Source organism: Sceloporus occidentalis, unplaced genomic scaffold (genome assembly GCF_023333645.1).
Source record: "Sceloporus occidentalis isolate IW3139 unplaced genomic scaffold, rSceOcc1.0.p SCAF_4, whole genome shotgun sequence".
Classification (NCBI taxonomy): domain Eukaryota; kingdom Metazoa; phylum Chordata; class Lepidosauria; order Squamata; family Phrynosomatidae; genus Sceloporus; species Sceloporus occidentalis.
The window spans coordinates 149026127-149044779 of NW_028316984.1; the positions used below are offsets into that span (position 1 = coordinate 149026127).

Sequence of the window (18653 nt, forward strand, 5' to 3'; positions counted from 1 at the left end):
ATACTTTAGCTGATACAGCTTGAGGGCCACTGCTCTTAATTTAGTAATACAAGAAAAGTAATTTTTCTTAGTGTATTCCATGATGTAACGGAATGATGTACCTCTCAACATAAATGTTCTTTCCAGTTCCAAGAGAATACAGGCTGCAAAGAATTCTGTAACATGAAACTTGGACATCACCTACTGAAAGAAAAAAAGTAAATCTTATTATGTTTCAGCATACAGATAGACAGCTGGGGAAAATCACACCCACAAATCTCAACTATTTTGATCTCTATGTGATTTATCTGAATATGGTTAATTGTTTCTTACAGTAATATCTTGCTGATAATGTTTTAATTAATTTTCTATTGTTGCCATTGGAAAATGTACATGTGGAGTTCTGGCTCACAGAAAGGACTTTACTGGTCCATTCTATAACATGTAAGTAAATTTGAAACAACCCAGTATTTTTTAAAAGCTAATAAAATGGATTGATAAACTACCTTATTATTATTATTATTATTATTATTATTATTATTATGTTTATTTATACCCCACCTTCCTCCCAGTACAGAACTCAAGGCGGCTTACAAATCTAAAACATTCCAAGTTAAAACACTATAAACATGCAAAATACAAATTTAAAAAACAATTAAACAATACAAACAATTAAAAACATTACATTATTAAAATTTAAAATTTAAAACTATTTAAAACAAAAAACAAACAAAACAACATCCCTGTCATGCAAAAGCATGGCGGCATAGAAATGTCTACCTTCCACCGGAAGGACAGCAGGGATAGAGCCATCCTGGCCTCTCTAGGGAAGGAATTCCAGAGCTTGGGAGTAGCCCCTGAAAAGGCCCTTTCTCTTGTTCCCACCAAATGCACCTGAGAGGGTAGTTGGAACAGAGAGAAGGGCCTCTCTCAATGACATCAATATTCTTGGGGGCTCGTGCAGGGAGATACAGCCCTTCAAATTGCTTGGACTCAAGCTTTATATTATACCTTAATTAAGTTCTGTATTAAAAGGTGATAAAAACATTATAGAGTTCCCAATGAAGCCAATCTAGTAAAGTGGATAGGTTTTAATGTGCTTTTAACTGTTTTAAATTAATGTTTTTAAGTAGATTATGTGCAATTTTTCCCCCTTTAAGATTATTTTAGCTGTGTTGTTTTCATCTGTGATATGAGCCGTTTTGGCTGCTATATGGGAGAAAAGCAATAGCAACAGCAATATAGCAAGTACATTTCTATACCACTTATCAGTGAACTAGCACTCCCTAAGTGGTTTACAATGTGTAAGCCAACTGCCCTCCAACAAGCTGGATAGTCAAGTTTACTGACCTACAAAAGGATGGATTGCTGAATGGACCCTGGAGCCTTGCCTGGGATTGAATTTACAACCTTGTGGCTTCAGTACTGGCATTTAAACCTAATGGCATTTACACCATCCAAACCTATGGCACTGTACAAATAAATGATAATAATAATACCACTGTGCCATCAGGGCTCCTTTAAAAGCAGGATATTAATTATTTAAATAAATAAATCTAAAATACCAAATTAACTTTAAAGGGTTTTAGATCAATGCCACTAATCTCCAGTCCCCTGTATTAACCTCCATCAGTGTCTGGTGGGAAATTTTTATTTTTCAGCTGTATTTACTGATGTACCTCAGCTCAGTATTAAGACCCATTAACACCACTAGAATTTCTGCTCATTATTCATACTGTAAATGACAGGGGCTCTGTCAAATAAAATGGGACAACTGTGATCTCTTGATAAATTAAAGGAGCCCTGGTGGTACAAGTGGTTAAATGCTAGTACTGTAGCCATAAGGTTGTGAATTTGATCACAGGGGCTCCAAGGCAGACTCAGCCTTCCATCTTTCAGTAGATTGGTAAAATTAGTACCCAGCTTGTTAGGGGGCAATTAACTTACAGATGTAAACCACATAGCAAGTGTTTAGTGCATTGATAAGCTGTATAGAAATGTATGTGCTATTGCTATTGCTATATAAATAAATTTAGTGTTAGTCTATTGATATTTTCAGGAAGCTTTTTAATGTATTCATAGATTAATTGTTTTGACCAAAAGCAATCACACCCATAACAATAAAAGAGGTGCTGTTAACACATTATTGTTTAGCTCTTACACTGTCAATATATTAAAAGTGAAGCAAAAGTAAATCTATCTTCATGCATTTCTATACCTGACATTATACCAAACAACCAAAAGAGGAAGTCAAATATCACCAAGTTGCATTCATGATTACAACTAGTGTTTTTATGAGCAAGCCTTGGGGAGTGCCATTGTCTCCCAGGGATGTCATCATAATTTCCATCATAATTTCCATCAAGGATTCTGATAATCATAATTTCCATCATAATTTCATCATAATTTCATCATAATTTCCATCAAGGATTCTGATATGATTATTCCAGACCGGTCCTCAGCAGGACAATATATTCAGAACTGTTTCAGGGAATGCACATGTACGTAAGTAATACTTTGGTGGGCAGAGGAAGGACAAAGTAGGAAAGTGTACTTTGTATATTGCAAAGTGTACTTTGTCATCCTCCTTTAGATTTGGAGAGTTTGAAAAGAGAATATTGGGAGAAAATAAATTCTTCTGCACATTTTATTTGGAAGTAAATAACTGACCCCCTTTCCAGGATGAGAAGAATTTCTGGGCATTCTAGTTACAGCAAAAACAATCTTCTAAAATAAAAGATACAAATAAATAGACTTACAAAGTAAATCATTGCCAAAATGATGCTGTGCAATATGCTCAAAAATAGATGTCAAAATAGGCAATAATGCAACTGTTGTGTAGTTGATATTCTGTGAGACCCCTTTAATTTGTGTTCGGGAATGGGTAAATTTTCCATGTTTAAGATTTTCTGATGTCTTCTCAAGATCTTCAGCTGCATTTTCAAAGAAGGCACGTAAACCACCTTTAACCAGTTCTGAGCCAGATTTCATGACAGTTCTACAAGATTTTAAAAAATGTCATTTAGAGAGCAAACGACTATACAGGGAACATCTCTTCTTACTCAGCTAATGTCTGTCTTATGCATACATACAATTATGTTAAAGATACCAATAATTATATACACTAATAAGCACAACAATGGTGACTCATTTATCTTCATTAAAAGGTGGATTGTTGAATTTCAAATTCATATTTCAGATATTTCATATGTTAATTTGTTCAGATTTTGCAAATCCGCTGATGGCTGCTTTGGATGTATATATTGATATGATTTTTAAAATGTGACATAGAAAGGCTCAGAAAGGTTACAGCTTAATTCTCATTGCTGTAATGAACCTGTGTCTGGGTCGTTCCACCTGAGAGAAAATAGAGGCTCACACATCTAATTGTTCACCCATACTCCATAAATACAGGAAGGGTAACTTCTTAGGGTCAGGAGGTTATATTGCTATACCACACCCTAGCAGAGACTGCAAAGTTTGTTGGTTGTTTCTTACATTGGGTGAAAAAGCAATGGCAAAAAATGAATTTTTATCTGAAATACAGTGCGTTCGTGTTTTATGTGGGTGCGCCATATGCGGCTTTCAGCATATGCTGAAAGCTGCACTGGAAGAGCCCACCGCGCGCTGTATCCCCACGTAATGGGAGGGTGCACTGTAGTCACTTTTATATTGAATCAGAGAATGTGCAGAACATGGCCTTGTTTGCAAGCTAGTTATCACTTCCTGAAGGCTACTGGAAGCACTAATTGCCTCCTAGAAAAAGTGTGTGATCCCTACACACATTGATTTAATGTGAAAGTGATGAATTGAAAGTAGAAAAGTGTGCTTTTTGGACACTGCAGAACAACAAGGGACCCCTGGGAACCATGGGAGAGTGCAAAAATAGCCAGTGGACACACACATGCTATTTGCCTTGCTATGACCTTTTCTGTAAAAAGACTAATTTTAGCAGGAATATTCAAACCTAATCCATTCCTTGTATCAAATGGGCTGTGAGTATGGTGAAAATTTCAAGGAGAAGGTCTAAACATTTTTGCCTGACATATTAATTACATTTTATCTACAGGAAAGAATGGAACACAGTAGCAAATTTGCAAACTTACCTTGTGTCCAATGACTGAGCTAAGATATGTAGACAGCTAACCATTGTAGTAGCATCATTACCTATTAAAAATGGGGAAAATGTGTTGCTGTTTTAAAACAAGGAAATGCAAAATGCAAGTTGCCTAGTAAATATGTGTTCAAGAGCTATCATTCCTTATTCTGCTAATTAAATTGATGTTTTTTAAATCTACCCCTGCTTCATGTATTCATTCCATGCTGACCTTGGAGGGAGAGAAAGAGAGGCAGGCACAACTCTATCATGCCTAGGCCCATATGAAGTTGAAAGGTCCTCCCTCCATCTTAACTGCCATCATCCTATGAGGATAGAGGGAGAGAAGAACTGACTGTATCAGCTGGACTTGATCCCCTTCCCCACTTCCATTTCCTTCTCCTTTTGTAACAAGTCCTTTTAGATTGCAAGCCTCAGGACAGAGAACTGTCAAATTAACAATCTGTAAGGTGCTCCGAGACCCTTTGTGGCAGAAGAGAAGACTATAAGTACTTTAAAGAATAAAATAGAATATGTTCAGATTTTGCAAACTCTGTTCCATAATCTTCCATTTCTGCTTGCCTTTTACATATTCCTTCCCATTCATAAAAAACAAAACAAAACAGGGGAGTACTTAGAATGCAGAATTATCTAGAATATCCAAGATTAAATGTGCACAAGGGATGATGCGTTCAAAACTCTTTGATTCAAGGCACTTGAGGGAGAGAAGGAAATTGGAGCTTATCCTTGCTCTCTCTCTCTCTCTCTCTCTCTCTCTCTCTCTCTATTGTGGGCTTCCTCTGTATCAGAGGAAAAAAAATTCAGAAATTCTTTTTATAAATGCTGTGACATAGTTTGTAACATGGAAGCTTCTTGTACTTAGTCAAAGAAGAATCAGCTGTGTACTTATAACTATGATTTTTGAAGTGGTTGTCTGTGAACTAACATATGGGTTGTTGTGAATCTGTGTAGAGTTGATTCTCAACAAAGCTTATGGAAGTGTTTTGGTGGGAGCTGCATCATCCTCCATATACATGCCCAAATGCATCTCCCATCTTTCCTCTCAGTTACTTATGACATACTGCCATGGAGACCTTTGGGATGTAACATAATTGATAGGACAAAAGTGTTATGTCAATTCACCAATAACCACTCAAAGATCCAAACTTACAAGTAAGCCATCCATTCTTCTTCATGTTCTCTGTGACTCACACATATGGGAGATTTACAAACTATACACATTAGTAACACGGAAGTGTGTCAGTGTGAAACCAATGTCAATACTGCTTCCCTAAAAGATACCTCCTGGTGTACTTGAAGGTGCATGTACCAGTGCTATACAAAAGCAGGTGGTTATGCAGAACTGAGCCCTAAATGGGTTAGGAAAAGAAACATTTTATGAACAATAGGAGCTTCAATGGGAATATTGTTGTTTCTTTTAAAATGTGTAGAACATTCCCATTTGTTATCATAAAAATATCTTACTGAAGACTTAACTGCCTGAAGGATATCTAGGACCTGCTTTGGTAACACTGTGTAGATTTTACCCCTCAAGCCACTGGACAGATTGTAGTGTCTGGTTGCTGCATGTGAGCTTGACACCTAGTCAAGAGATCATTTGTACCATTTCTTAGAAAATACAAGTAATGGAGCAAATCAGGGTTGTCTTGCCCATCTTGGGGTTAATGAGGCTGCAGCTGGCATCTGCTCCATCATAGTGGGTCATATTTATGCCATGTTTGCACTCCCAAATAATATATATCATAGGCTGGGCATAGATCTATTCCCGCTGTTCTATTCCCACTGTCTGTGCTGATAAGACAAAGTTGAGAAAGTGGACACTGAATATTACTCTTCTGATGGTAAAAAATGCCCGACAATTAAACTAGCTGGAGACAGCCTTTTATAGCACAGACAGTGGGAATAGACTTGATACTCATGGATCCAGGTTCATGCTGGATGGTAGTTTAAGAAGTTTGGGGAGGTAGATCTCACAGATCTTAATGATTCTGATCATTTTAACAATTTACAATGTTGGTTATGCTTCACTTCTTCCTTCCTTTGTGTCTCATGTCATTATCACAATCCTAGTTCAGGGATGGTCATTTCCATATGAAATATTTATTTAGTTTAGGATGCACCATTTGCACATACAGATGGGATAATACTTAGAATTGTGGTCAGCTTTTAATCCAAACTCAGGTGCGGTTCAGAGCGCCAAAAAGAGGTGCCTCCCCTGCTCCTCTCCTTGCTCCACAGCAGTGCTGTAGCAACCAAATTGTGCGGTGCTGCTACATAGCAAAAAAGTAGCTCCCAGAAGCAGCTCCTTTTTGCGACAGTGCTGTGATGCCATTTGGATGTAGTGCAACTGTGACGTCATCGTTGCGCATGCCATCTGTACGGCACTGGGCAGCTGCGGTGAGCCCTTGACGTGCTAGGGTGGTGGGGCGTATGCAAGCAACCCTAGCACGTCATGGGCACACCACAAAGGGCCCATCTGTACCGGGCCTCAGAAAGTTATTGGCTGGAAGCAGCAACTACTGAAAATGGAACTTGCCTAAGAAGATCTAACAGAATCTAATTGATTCTCCTAGAGCTTAGTATGGCAATGCCTACACTTTTGGATGATATGTGTTTCAACCAAATTACATAAATAAATAACATAAACAACAGAAATGACCATTACAGGCACTGAGATCTTATCCCATAGAGGTCACATTTCTTGAAGAAAGGCCTCAAGGTCAAAGGACCACTAGATCACTAATAATGGCAAATAAGCAATGACAGAGTCTTTTCTATTCTTTTCTTTTCGAAGAGAACTATCCAGAAAAATTTCAGAAAATAGGTGAAGAAAACTAAAGATATACTGAAGAAAACTTTGCTCCAGAGAAAAGAATGGCAGAAGTTCTCAGCTTAGCTACTGATGCTAGGGGTGGATGAAAAGGGCCTGAAGGGAATTGTGAGTCATGTTTGGATGTACACATTGGAGAAGGTGAGCTTTCCGCCAAAATGCTTTGATAAGCTTTGTCAAGTTCCCAATTAGCTCTTTGCAGGCTCAGAACACCCATATGTGGGAGACACAGGGACCACAATGATAAATATGTATAATATTGTAGTGAAGCAATAGTAAGAAACCTATTTGTACCAAAATAGGAAACTTGATTGGTAGACAAATTCTACAAAAGGGTGCAATGAGAGCACAAACAGGGGTGCGAGAGGCAGAAGATGAAAGGACAGTAGAAAGGGACATTTTGTGGGATTCCACAGCTGAAGAAGAAAATATTAACATCTTTTAACACACCTAGTGTAAAATGTGCCCATTTTCTGACAAAGTCAGAAGAATAAACAGCCCACTAGAATTCTGAGTTTTAAAATAGTTGGTGTTTATCACTCAAGCAAACACTTTCTTAACTTACCAAAAAGTGAAATCCTATGTCTAACAAGAGCAGCAAGTTTGCAGAAAAGGCTAAAGCAGAAAAGAATGCAAAATAGCAGGAAAAATACATAGATTAAAGATTTGTTTAGATAACACAATAGCAAGGAACAGCTGTAAGAATGGTAGTTTGTGGAACAAAGATACCAAGTACACTTTGATTAAATGAAATATGAATCTAATAATAACTCCGTTTAAAAATTAAAATGTGTATGTTTAACATGTAAATGAAGAAAACATTAAATACTTCTTAAAAACATACTTTGTGTCTGATATATTTATGTAACCAAATAATTCCATAATAGGATTTTGTTAGAAGATAAAAAATTCCTCAGTAAGTTTCTTCTTGAAGGTAACAATTAATAATTTCAGAAATTTTCTTCCTGCTGTGAAAAAGTCTTTGAAATTTTCAAAGTCTATTCTGCACAAAATTCACATGTGGTTGTTTTGAACAGAAAACAGAATTTTCTGTGTGGAAAACATTATTTCAATGCATAAATATTAATTCTTTCAGCACAGAAATTTTTTGGGGGGGGGATTTGTTCTGTGCAAAATTCACATAGAATCATAAACCATAGAGTTGGCAGAGACAACAAGAATCCAATCCCCTGCCACTCAGGAATACATAATCAAAACATTCCCAATAATGCCCATCTAGCTGCCAGTTAAAAACCTCAAAAGAGGGAAACTCCACCATTCTCTGAGGCAATGTGTTCCACTGCCAAACATTTCTTACCATTAGTAAGTTCTTCCTACTGTTTCAGTAGAATCTCTTTTCCTGTAGCTTCAACCCATTGCTCTGTGTCCTAGTCTCTGGAGTAGTCAGAAAAAAAGCTTGTTCCATGCTCAATACAACATCCTTTCATATATTTAAATATCGCTATATTTGTGGTTGCTTTACACAGAAAACAAAATTTTCTGTGCATTAAACAGCATTTTCTCATGGAAAATAATGTGTAGAAATATTAACTCCAGACAGAAAATACTGTTTTCTGGACAGAAAATTTTGTTTTATGTGCAAAACAACCACATGTGAATTTCATGAAAAACAAATCCCCAATTACACCTTTTTGTTCTCCACAGAAAGCAACATTTTTTGCATAAGAATAAATATTTCTGTATCAGAATATTTTCCATGCATAAAATGTTGTTTCCTGCATGGAAAATGTTGTTTTCTGCACAAAACTACCACTTTGGAACTTTGTGCAGAATAAGTCTTAAACTGCCAAGATTTTCATCAGTCCAGAACTTTCCTTGTCAGGGTGCTTCGAGATGAGTATTTTAAAAATATTCTCCCCATCCCCTAATAAAAATAAAATAACTAGGCTAATTTAAAAAAAACAGTGCACCCACTCCATATGTGGGCACACCTTACGCGGAAGTCACATCACCATTAAATGAATGGCATACACACCTGCCCTGCGCACGTGCCGCACCGCCGTGAACATGAGTCCCATTATATTGAATGGGGCTCAAGCTTACGCAGAATTTGTCTTACACGGCGTGGTCCGGAATGGATCCCTCGTGTAAGGCAAAGCTCCACTCTAGATGGAGAATTACATCATTTTGGTTTAGCTAATTTTGATTTTGAATAGCAAATAAATGTTTTGCCTTTCACAGTTTTGCTCTGTCAAGTAAAGTCATTACTTACACTCTCTTAAACAAAGTTAAGACTAATATTGTAACACCAGGAGTAAAATAGTCCTTCTGGTTGCTCCTTTACTGTTTTTATATTTAGTAGCCAAATAGTACAAAAATATTAATAAAATTCTGAGTTTCCTGATTCTGCTGTTGTGTGCCTTCAGGCTGACTTATGACAATGCTAAATCGAACCTATCATGGAGTTTTCTGGGGCTGAGAATGATTTGACCAAGGTCAACCAGCAGACTTCCATGGTTGAGTGGGGAATCAAACTTTCATCTCCAAAGTCATAGTCTAACTCTCAGATCACTACACCACTAGTCTTATGTTCTAAATAAATAAAAGGCAATGGTCATCAATCAGTTAGGACACTCATTTACCAAACGTGGAACAAACCATGAAAATGCATCTGAGGAAGTAGACTGAAGTCTACAAAGCTCATGTTACCAATTTCTTTCTTTCAGTTAGTCTCAAAGGTGCTACAAGATCTCTTCACAAACTATGAAAAAGTTGGAGTAATGTAATTCAAATCGGCTACAAATCTGGTTTTGTCAGTGCAAGAAATAACAAATTGTGTTCTTACAATAAGGACCTATGCATCAGATATGGTATGATGGAGTCACAGTTTTCAAAAATAGCTGAATGTGTGGGTTATTTGAACAGAATGTGATCTGGGCCTAATTGGGGACTACAAGCTGGATTTAGCACAACGTCACATACATTTTCCAGTGGACCTGGTGATGGATTTTAGATCATTTACAAGAAGCCAGAATTTATTTATTGATTGTATACCCCACCTTTCTCCCATGATGGGATAAAATATTGTTTACAGCATTATTATATGCAAGATCAAAATTTAATTTTTTAAATTTCCATATAATTAGCTGAAGCCAGGCAAAGTCAGAATGTTAAATTGAACAATTCAACCTTGGTGAAATATGTCCATCAAGAAACATAGAAGCTATGGACCTCAATTGCTGTTTTCTTCACTTTGAAGAAAATTGGGTTTTTTAACTAAAAATGGTGGTGAAGGTCACTGTTAATTCTTGGCATAATTTCCAAAAGGCTGGAGAGAAAGTGAAGATAAAGAATATGGAGTTTACCATACCTGAGCGGTCCCACTCTACTCCCATCACCCCAGGGTCATCTGTGACGGGAGCCTCCTGGTGGGATCGCTCCTGGTGCTATTAAAGGGGAACGCTTCCATTTTCATCATGGAAACATTCTCGTAATTATTTTAAAAGGGGAGCTTTTTTAAATAACGGATTAAATCATTATTAAAAAGCCCTGGTGGCACAGTGGTTAAATGCCTGTACTGCAGCCACTCACTCACAACCATAAGGTTGCGAGTTCAAGACCAGCAAAAGGGCTTAAGCTTGACTCAGGCTTGCATCCTTCCGACGTCGCTAAAATGAGTAACTAGATTGTTTAGCTTACAGTTATAAACTGCTTAGACACTGTTAGTTCAGTATGAAGTGGTATATAAATGAAGCTGTTTGTTTGTTTGTTTTATGAAAACATGTCTTACTTAATTTTCATTCTAAACTCATGCAACTATGTACAAGTAAATACTTTGGGCTGTGTGTATGATACTGTTAACTTAAAAGTATAATTTTAATTTTGGCAATTTATGTCACAACTATTGCCATTACATTCAGTGATATAGAGGAATTATGATCTACGAGTAGCATTAGTATAAAAATATTACTAAGGATTCGGCATGGTGTGTCATGGGAGGTCAGTGGGGTATTACTGTATCATGAATTACTGCACTGGGTGACACCAACCTTAGTGATGCCACTGGAGTATAGTAAAGTCACTTGTGAAGAAACTGTGATATACTAGGTACACCAGGATAGGCATTAGCACCTCTACTGAGTCAGGTGATAATTTCTTCTGCAAGTACTTTTGAGGAAGATGAAGGATAGAGGCCCCTGGCCAGGGGTCTTAACTGCTGCTGAATATCTCCTTCTGATTGTCTAAAGGGTCTATGATAGACTACAATTCCTAGGAGAATTAGCTCAACCTGCCCCTGAAAATAATGAGGCTGTAGTGATGATACATGGAATAAAAAAGATATCTGTAATGGTGATGGTAGAAGTGTGACTGGGATGGAAGTCAAAGATGGTGTTGTTGCAATTTGATTACCTATTCTTGAATGAGGGACCATTTAATGGTTCTTACATATGTTTCAGGTAGATGAATACCAGGTCTTACTGGATGATAGGTGACCTTCATTACTGTCCTTAGGTTAAGAATATCACTGTAACCATATGCATTACTTTTTAGCAGCCATTTTAATCTTGATTATGCTTCAATTTTGCATCTTTAAAAAAAATTAAATTAGTATTCCTTTTCAAAGGGAAGACTTCTGTCTTCTTGCATCCTGAATAAGATCTGCTGACATTAGTGAAGAGTATTTGTATAGGGGAATGGCAGTCATCAAGGCCTTAGCATTGCCCTTGTGCCTAGTCCGGAAACTCCAATTGGTACAGAATAGGGCAGCCAGGTTGGTCACAGGAACAGCAAGGAGTGACCATATAACACCAATATTGAAGTCACTCCACTGGCTGCCTATTAGTTTCCGGGCACAGTACAAGGTGTTGGTTATCACCTTTAAAGCCCTACATGGCTTTGGCCCATCCTATATAAGGGATCGCCTGCTTCCATACAATCCGCCCCATACACTCAGGTCCTCTGGGAGGAATTTACTACAGCCCTTAAAGAACAGGTTGACGGCAATCTCCCAGAGGACATTTTCTGCAGCCGCTCCCAACTTATGGAATGGCCTGCCGGATGAGATCCGTCAAATTACCAATCTAGAGAGCTTTTTAAAAAGCCATTAAGATGGATCTCTCCCAGCAGGCCTTTCTGGAATAAAATACTTGGCCACGAATAAAACTCCCATCTATTGAACTCTGCCCATGATGTCTATTATTTGGATTATTCAGATTTTAGTACGTAGTTTTTAATCTTACACTGTTTAATCTTGTTTTAAGGGGGGCAATATGTATATATGGATGTATTTTAACTTGTTGTACGCCGCTTTGATTGCATGGCAAAAAGCAGGATAGAAATAAAAAACATTATTTATTATTATTTATTATTTATCTATCGGGCCATCAATGAACTTGGTTTGAAAAACACAGAGCACTTTTCTGTCATCTTCAGGCAAGTGTTTAATAAACATAGCAACTTTTTCCCATAAGAAATGTTGACATACACCCATTCATGGTTAGTTAAATTAATATTTTAAGGGAAACTGCTATTGTGGTATAGGATTTCCAAGCCATTGTGCTGAACTCCTTAGCCTCTCAGACTACAGAAATGGAATGTTGTGACTTCCTTTGCAAAACTTCTACAATTACAGAACCGGCCTGGGGATATTGAATAAAATGTAAAATTTCTACCTGAACCCAGTATAGGTTTTTGTTCTTTACAGAGACAGCTGGAACTTGCAAAGGGGTTTGGCATGAGATACATGACACATGATAAAGTGACAGTACCACTGGAACAGCAATAGCAAGTAGCAGTAGCGAATGCATTTCTATACCACTTATCAGTGCACTTAAGGACTCCCTAAGCAGTTTACAGTGTGTAATCGAATTGCCCCCAACAAGGTGGGTACTGATTTTAGCAATCTCAGAACAATGCCAAGCTGAGTCAAAGGAGAAAAAAAAGTCAACAAGGTTCCACTTGAAATAGTTGTGCTGCAATGTGAATCCAGAATGGCTAATCTTCTGTTTTATTTTCTATCTGGCTTCTTCAACCCCTCTTCAACAGAGAGAGTCATAAAACATTACCTGAAGATGAAGATGCTCCCACACCCCTAGCTATCAAAGTCAGTGACAGAAATGTGAGAGCAAGCACAGGAAAACCATCATGTATAAGAGAGAACACTGGAAGCCTTGCTACCTTTAACTGAAGAAGGACAATATTTAAGAGGACTCTCCATTGAATTAGAAAAATCCTGCAAGAAGAATCACCCACTGAAATACATCCTCATTCCAGAAGGAAAAACAAAGCAAAACAACCAAAAACCATAAGCAATAAGCTGCATGTGATTCTAAAGATTTAAATGAAATTAGAATATTTTCTATGGAAGAACATTACTTATAATTTGAAAACTAGATAAAAAACACGTGTAAGTTTGCTGAAAAATTGTACCAAAAGTGCTTATTTAATATTAGTCAGTGAGAATTGGGGGGGGGGGGGATTATACAGAATATATTACAAGTTCAAGATATAGGGTAAATTGGGAGCACTTATTTGACTAGGGAAATAAAGCAAAAGAAGAATGCATGGGCCAGACCGCAGAAATTAATATTTCCAAAGCAAAACATAATAAATCACACTAGCAGCGCAATCTTCAACTCTATAATGAATTTTTAAAACAATATGATTAACTTCTCATGAGCATAATCATACTACAGAAACGTGGAAGAAATGTAGAAATCAATAAGACAGAGAAAGCTCTAGAACTGATAGCTGAAGTATGTAAATCAAGAAGAAAGATGTTCTAAAGTAGCTTTTGCTTCTTTTTATATTTGTTATAAATCATCTCTATCTATACAGAAGAAATATTTTAAATAGCTACCTCTCCTTCAGCCATTTGCCTAAAATGCTATAAAGACTGCACAATAAAAAAGAGAAGAAAGAAAACTAGTCACCTATGTACAATAGGAAAGAACAGTGCTCCCCTTACTTCTTTAGTGAAAGCATACAACCAGGTAGGGCTAAACAAGGAACAAGCTGAAAATAAGTGGAGAGTCTGAAGACGTACAAAAGGACCAGTATGGTCCAAAATACTGTTTTCCTTTCAGATGGTCTAGCTAACAACTCAGGAAAAAGTTCAGATGTAAATTTTAACAGGATTGGCCCTAGGTTTACAAAAGTATCTAAACAAAGCCTACACCTCCAATGAGATTACCCAATGAATAACATAGTAAAAAAGAAGATGAAAAGAAAGCAACAACAGAGTTTAAATCATAGCCCTAAACTACTATAGTGCAACTACTCTTAGTTTGGGAATAATTTAAATAAATTATTTATTAAACTAACATTAGAAATGCGTTTATTTAGAATATTAATTTTAGATAGTAAAGTTATTTTGTTTTGAATGTTTAGTACTCAGTCCTATCTTAATGTGTTATGTATGGGTTTCTCAAAAATGAAAGCATTGACTTTCATATCATAAATATGAATACAAAACAAACATTTTTATGTCACAACCTTCATCATTAAATTTATAGCATCACAGAATTTACCTTTCCTTGCTACATACCTTGCTACCATTTCCTTTTCTTTATTTGAAGCATATCCACTACTGCTGAGAGGCTTAGTTGGGGAAGAGAGGAAGTACAGGCAATGATTGGTAAAGTACTGGTCAACTAATGGTAGCAGAACCTAGGGAATATAGATGAAAAAAAATTATATAAATTTAAGAATCACTATGAGGCACAAATAGGGGGCAGGTTTACACCCTCCATCTGTCCCAATTTGGCAGGGACAGTCCCTATAAATCTTCTGTCATCCCACTTTTTCAACTGCTTTTAAAATGTCCCAGTTGTTCTCCCCTCCTCCTCCTATTTTCCCACTTTGTCCTTATCTTACTTCAATAGCTTCAAATTGAGCCCAAAGTGCAAAAACAGTTTGCATTCTATTAACTCAGCAGAGGGGAGAGGAGAGGAAGGGGCAGAATCACACAGACTGGTGCAGTCTCTCCTAGCTTGTGTGATTCCTCATTAATAATTTTTGACACTTTGACCACACACTGATGTTACTTGGTCACACATGTTCCATTTTACACCTGTAAAATGTTGGCAGGTATGCAGGTTATATATTTTGAGGCAAAAAATGCAGAAAGTATTTACTAATAGATCAGGAAAAAAACTTATGTCCTTTTCTCACCAAGGACTGTTGCTATTCCTCAAGGAAGTGGGGAAGATAAAAAAAAAAAAAGGGGGGGGGGCTCTAGGTGTGATGCATATGCCCACATCTGATTTTTTCAATTTCTCTTACTCATAGGCCCAAAACAGATGGGCCAAATAAAGTGGCTTCCGGCTGCTTTGGGGCCATGGTGTTTAGATAATACACCCCCAAGTGGCCAGAAGCTGTGCTGAGGTCATACTGTGCTGCCAAGAGCTGCCCCCAAAAGGAGCGGATTTAATCCACTCCTGCCAGCTGCCAGCTGCCCACCATGGTGGCTGCCAGCTTCATGAGCAGGCTGTGCGGTTGCCATGGTCCCAGCCCAATCTGTTTTTGTTTGTTTAGAACAGTGGTCCCCAAACTATACCCTTTAAGAGATTTTGGACATCAGCTTCCAGAAGCCTCAGCCATGTTGGCCAATAGTCTTGGATTCTGGGAGCTGAAGTCTGCAATCCCTTAAAGAGCACAGTATGGGGACCACTTGTTTAGAAGGTTCTGTTCTGCTAGAACACTTGGTCAGAAGAGGAGGAGTTACTGCTGAGAGAATGTAACCAACTGACTTGGTTTGGGTGTAACTGTATAGCTACTGTCACACGCTCTGCAAGCCCATGAACAGGATTCTGAAGAGACATAGGTGGGAAGAGTGCTACTACTGTGCTACTATGACCTGCCATATCTGTGCCATGTTTATTTTCCTGGATGCACATGTGCAATGAATGCAAGGTAGTTGTCCTGTTGGAAATAGAATAAGTGGAGGCCCACTTGAAGTCCTGAATTGTGAAGATTCTTATCCGTTTCTCCTTATCAGGGTTTCTTAACTCAGGAAAAACACATTTTCCATCATGTTTTTCCAAATATTTTCAAATATTCTTCCCATCCCTAGTCCACACTCAAGAGTAATTAGGGAAGATAAAGACTTTTTTGACAAAGCACAGCAGACTCTCCTGAAAGAGTGTAAGAGGAGAAGTACCATTAGCAGTGAGCAACAAAACCATATGCAAGAGCCAACACTAGGAAGAATCCATGCTGTGTCACTGAAGCTGCACAATCAATTCCAAGCCTTCAGCTTGGACAGTGATTCTTAGTCATAGAAATATACAGCAGTCACAGACCTCAGAGAGTGTGGACATGGCCTTAGAGGGTTCTGTGCACTGGACTCCTATCATTTCCCAGATGAATAAAAGACATGTGGTGATTGTAGTTGAGTCCCTACTGAGAGCCAGGGTGGCATAGTGGTTTGAGAGCTGGACTTAAGAGCCCATTGTTCAAATTATCACTTGTCCATGGAAATCCACTGGGCAACCTTGGACAAGCCATACTCTCTCAGCCTCAGAGAAAGACAAAGGCAAACCCCCATGAACAAATCTTGCCAAGAAAAGGCCATGATAGGTTTACCTTAAGTTTGCCATAAGTCAGAAATGACTTGAAGGCACACAGCAGCAACAACCCTACTGAGAAGGACAGAGGCAGCAGTGTGGGGACCTCACAGAATGACTTCAGCGATATGCTGCCTACCTAGTGTGAGGATCCAAGATGTGACAGAGAGACTGCCAAGACTCAGCTAGCCCTCAACATAACCTTCTGATCCATATGAACTAATGATACTGCCAGGCACAACCTTCAACATATTACAAGCAGCTATGAGGTCCTGAATAGAAAGAGTTTTGGGTTCAGCTTCTTTTTTTCTCATCATTCCCAGTCATGGCCCAGGAAGGAGGAGAAGAACAATGGAAGTGAACAACTGGCTGAGCAGATGATTTCACAGGGAAAGATTGGGTTTCCTGGATAATGGTCTGAGCTTTCATGGAGAAGGGCTTCTACATGAGATGGGTTACACCTAACAACAATGGGTAAGGACATGTGTGCTAAGAGTCTTGCAAACCTTATCAGGAGAGTTTTAAACATTATCATGTGATGGAAGAAGGCAGTATTTTAGAAGACATTGGAGCACCAAGAAATAAGGGCAAAAGCATCAATGACACAGGGGAAAATGTAGCCATGGTAAGTGGACCCATTGGTGAGCCAGAGAAAGCAAGAGGGAATGAGCTGAAGGGAAAGAGCCAGTTGTTTCAGATGTTTCAGCACTAATACATGCATTGATGACCAACCACAAAATAACAAGAGCAGACGCAAGATGTTGGATTTAACAAAGGCCACTTTATTTGACCTAAAACCTATTTAAACTGAACCTGGAGATGAACAACAAAAGGGGGGGAGCAACCTAATGCAGGTCCAGTGGAGGCACAAGTGTCAACCTGTGGCCACTTCCTCTGCCTTCCTTTGGGTAAAATATCAGACCCCAAGGGCTAAACTATTTAAAAGAAACGGACCAAACAGGAAGGGAGGGGAAATGGCATTGTATGTACAGGATTTGTACACCTATAAGAAGATCCATGACAGAGCATGGAAAACAGGTGAAGACAGTGACATCACTGTGGAGGATCCGCAACAGATGTTCAAGCCAGGCTGAATACTTGGATGAATACTTGCTAGAAGAATTTACCAAACATTCTAAGAGGAGGTATATGTTATAATAAACATCTTCAATACTTCTATATCTGTTGGAATGTAATGTCCAGAAAATTCCTCACTTGTTTGCTGACAATGCCATTTTCCAGAAGATGTAAGAAGCAACAAGGGAACTGTTTTTCTTGGACATGATTCTGATCAACAGGGAAGGACTAGTCAATGACATGGAGGTAATAGGATCCTTGGATTAAAGTAACATTCTACTGGGGTTCATTATGCAGATTAAAAGGAAAACTGTTAGTCACACATGCACTCTCAATTTTTAAAAAGCCAATTTAACTAAGTTTAAAGAATTAGTGGGAGTGATCCCATGATGAGAAATACTCAGAGAGAAGGGAATTCATGATGGATAGGAGTTTCTTAAAAGTGAACTATTGTAAGCACAATCACAAACAATTTCAATGAGAAAGAAGAAAAAGGGAGATACCAAAAGAATCCAGGGTGAATGAGTAAGAATCTTCATAAGAGACAGGATTTAAAAGAGGTATGCACAAGAAATGGAAAAAATGGCAAATAACCAAGAAAAAGTACAAATGAATCACCAGTATTTGTAGAGGTTCTAGGGATCTTGGTAGACCACAAGCCTAACATGTGTCTCATGATGAGAAAGCAAAAAACAAAACACAACACAACAAAACAACAACAACAACAAAACACCAGCTCTAGGGTACATCAACAGAACTATAGTATCTGGACCAAGGACAATAATAGTACCACTCTATTTTGTTTTGGTCAGATTTCAGCTAGAATAATGTGTCAAATTTTGAATAGTGCCCTGTTCAAGGAAGACAGTGATGAGTTGGAACATGTCCAGAGGACACTGAACAAGATTGTTAAAACCTCTCGACACCAGGTCCATTGAAGAACAATTGAGGGAGCTGAGTAAGTTTAGCCTGGGGGAGAGAAGACTGACAAGTGAAAAGATACATACAGTATATTTAAATATCTGAAGAACTTGCATATATTAAGTGAAACTGTTTTGTGCTGCTCCAGAAGATAGGATCCAAAGAAATAGATATAAATTACAAGAAAGGAGATTCCAAAAAA

The 18653-nt window shown here is 38.0% G+C and overlaps 1 protein-coding gene across 1 annotated transcript in view; it reads right to left on the bottom strand.

The window, feature by feature from the left end:
* The window catches only part of RYR3 (ryanodine receptor 3), a 442959-nt gene that overhangs the window by 135137 nt on the left and 289169 nt on the right, over positions 1-18653 (bottom strand). Inside the window, exons 60-64 of the mRNA XM_089521997.1 lie at positions 14434-14555; positions 7492-7541; positions 4086-4146; positions 2739-2977; positions 102-183 (exon numbers count right to left, since the gene is read on the bottom strand). Of these exons, the coding sequence (XP_089378123.1) occupies positions 102-183; positions 2739-2977; positions 4086-4146; positions 7492-7541; positions 14434-14555 (554 nt within the window). The remainder of the gene's footprint in view (positions 1-101; positions 184-2738; positions 2978-4085; positions 4147-7491; positions 7542-14433; positions 14556-18653) is intronic.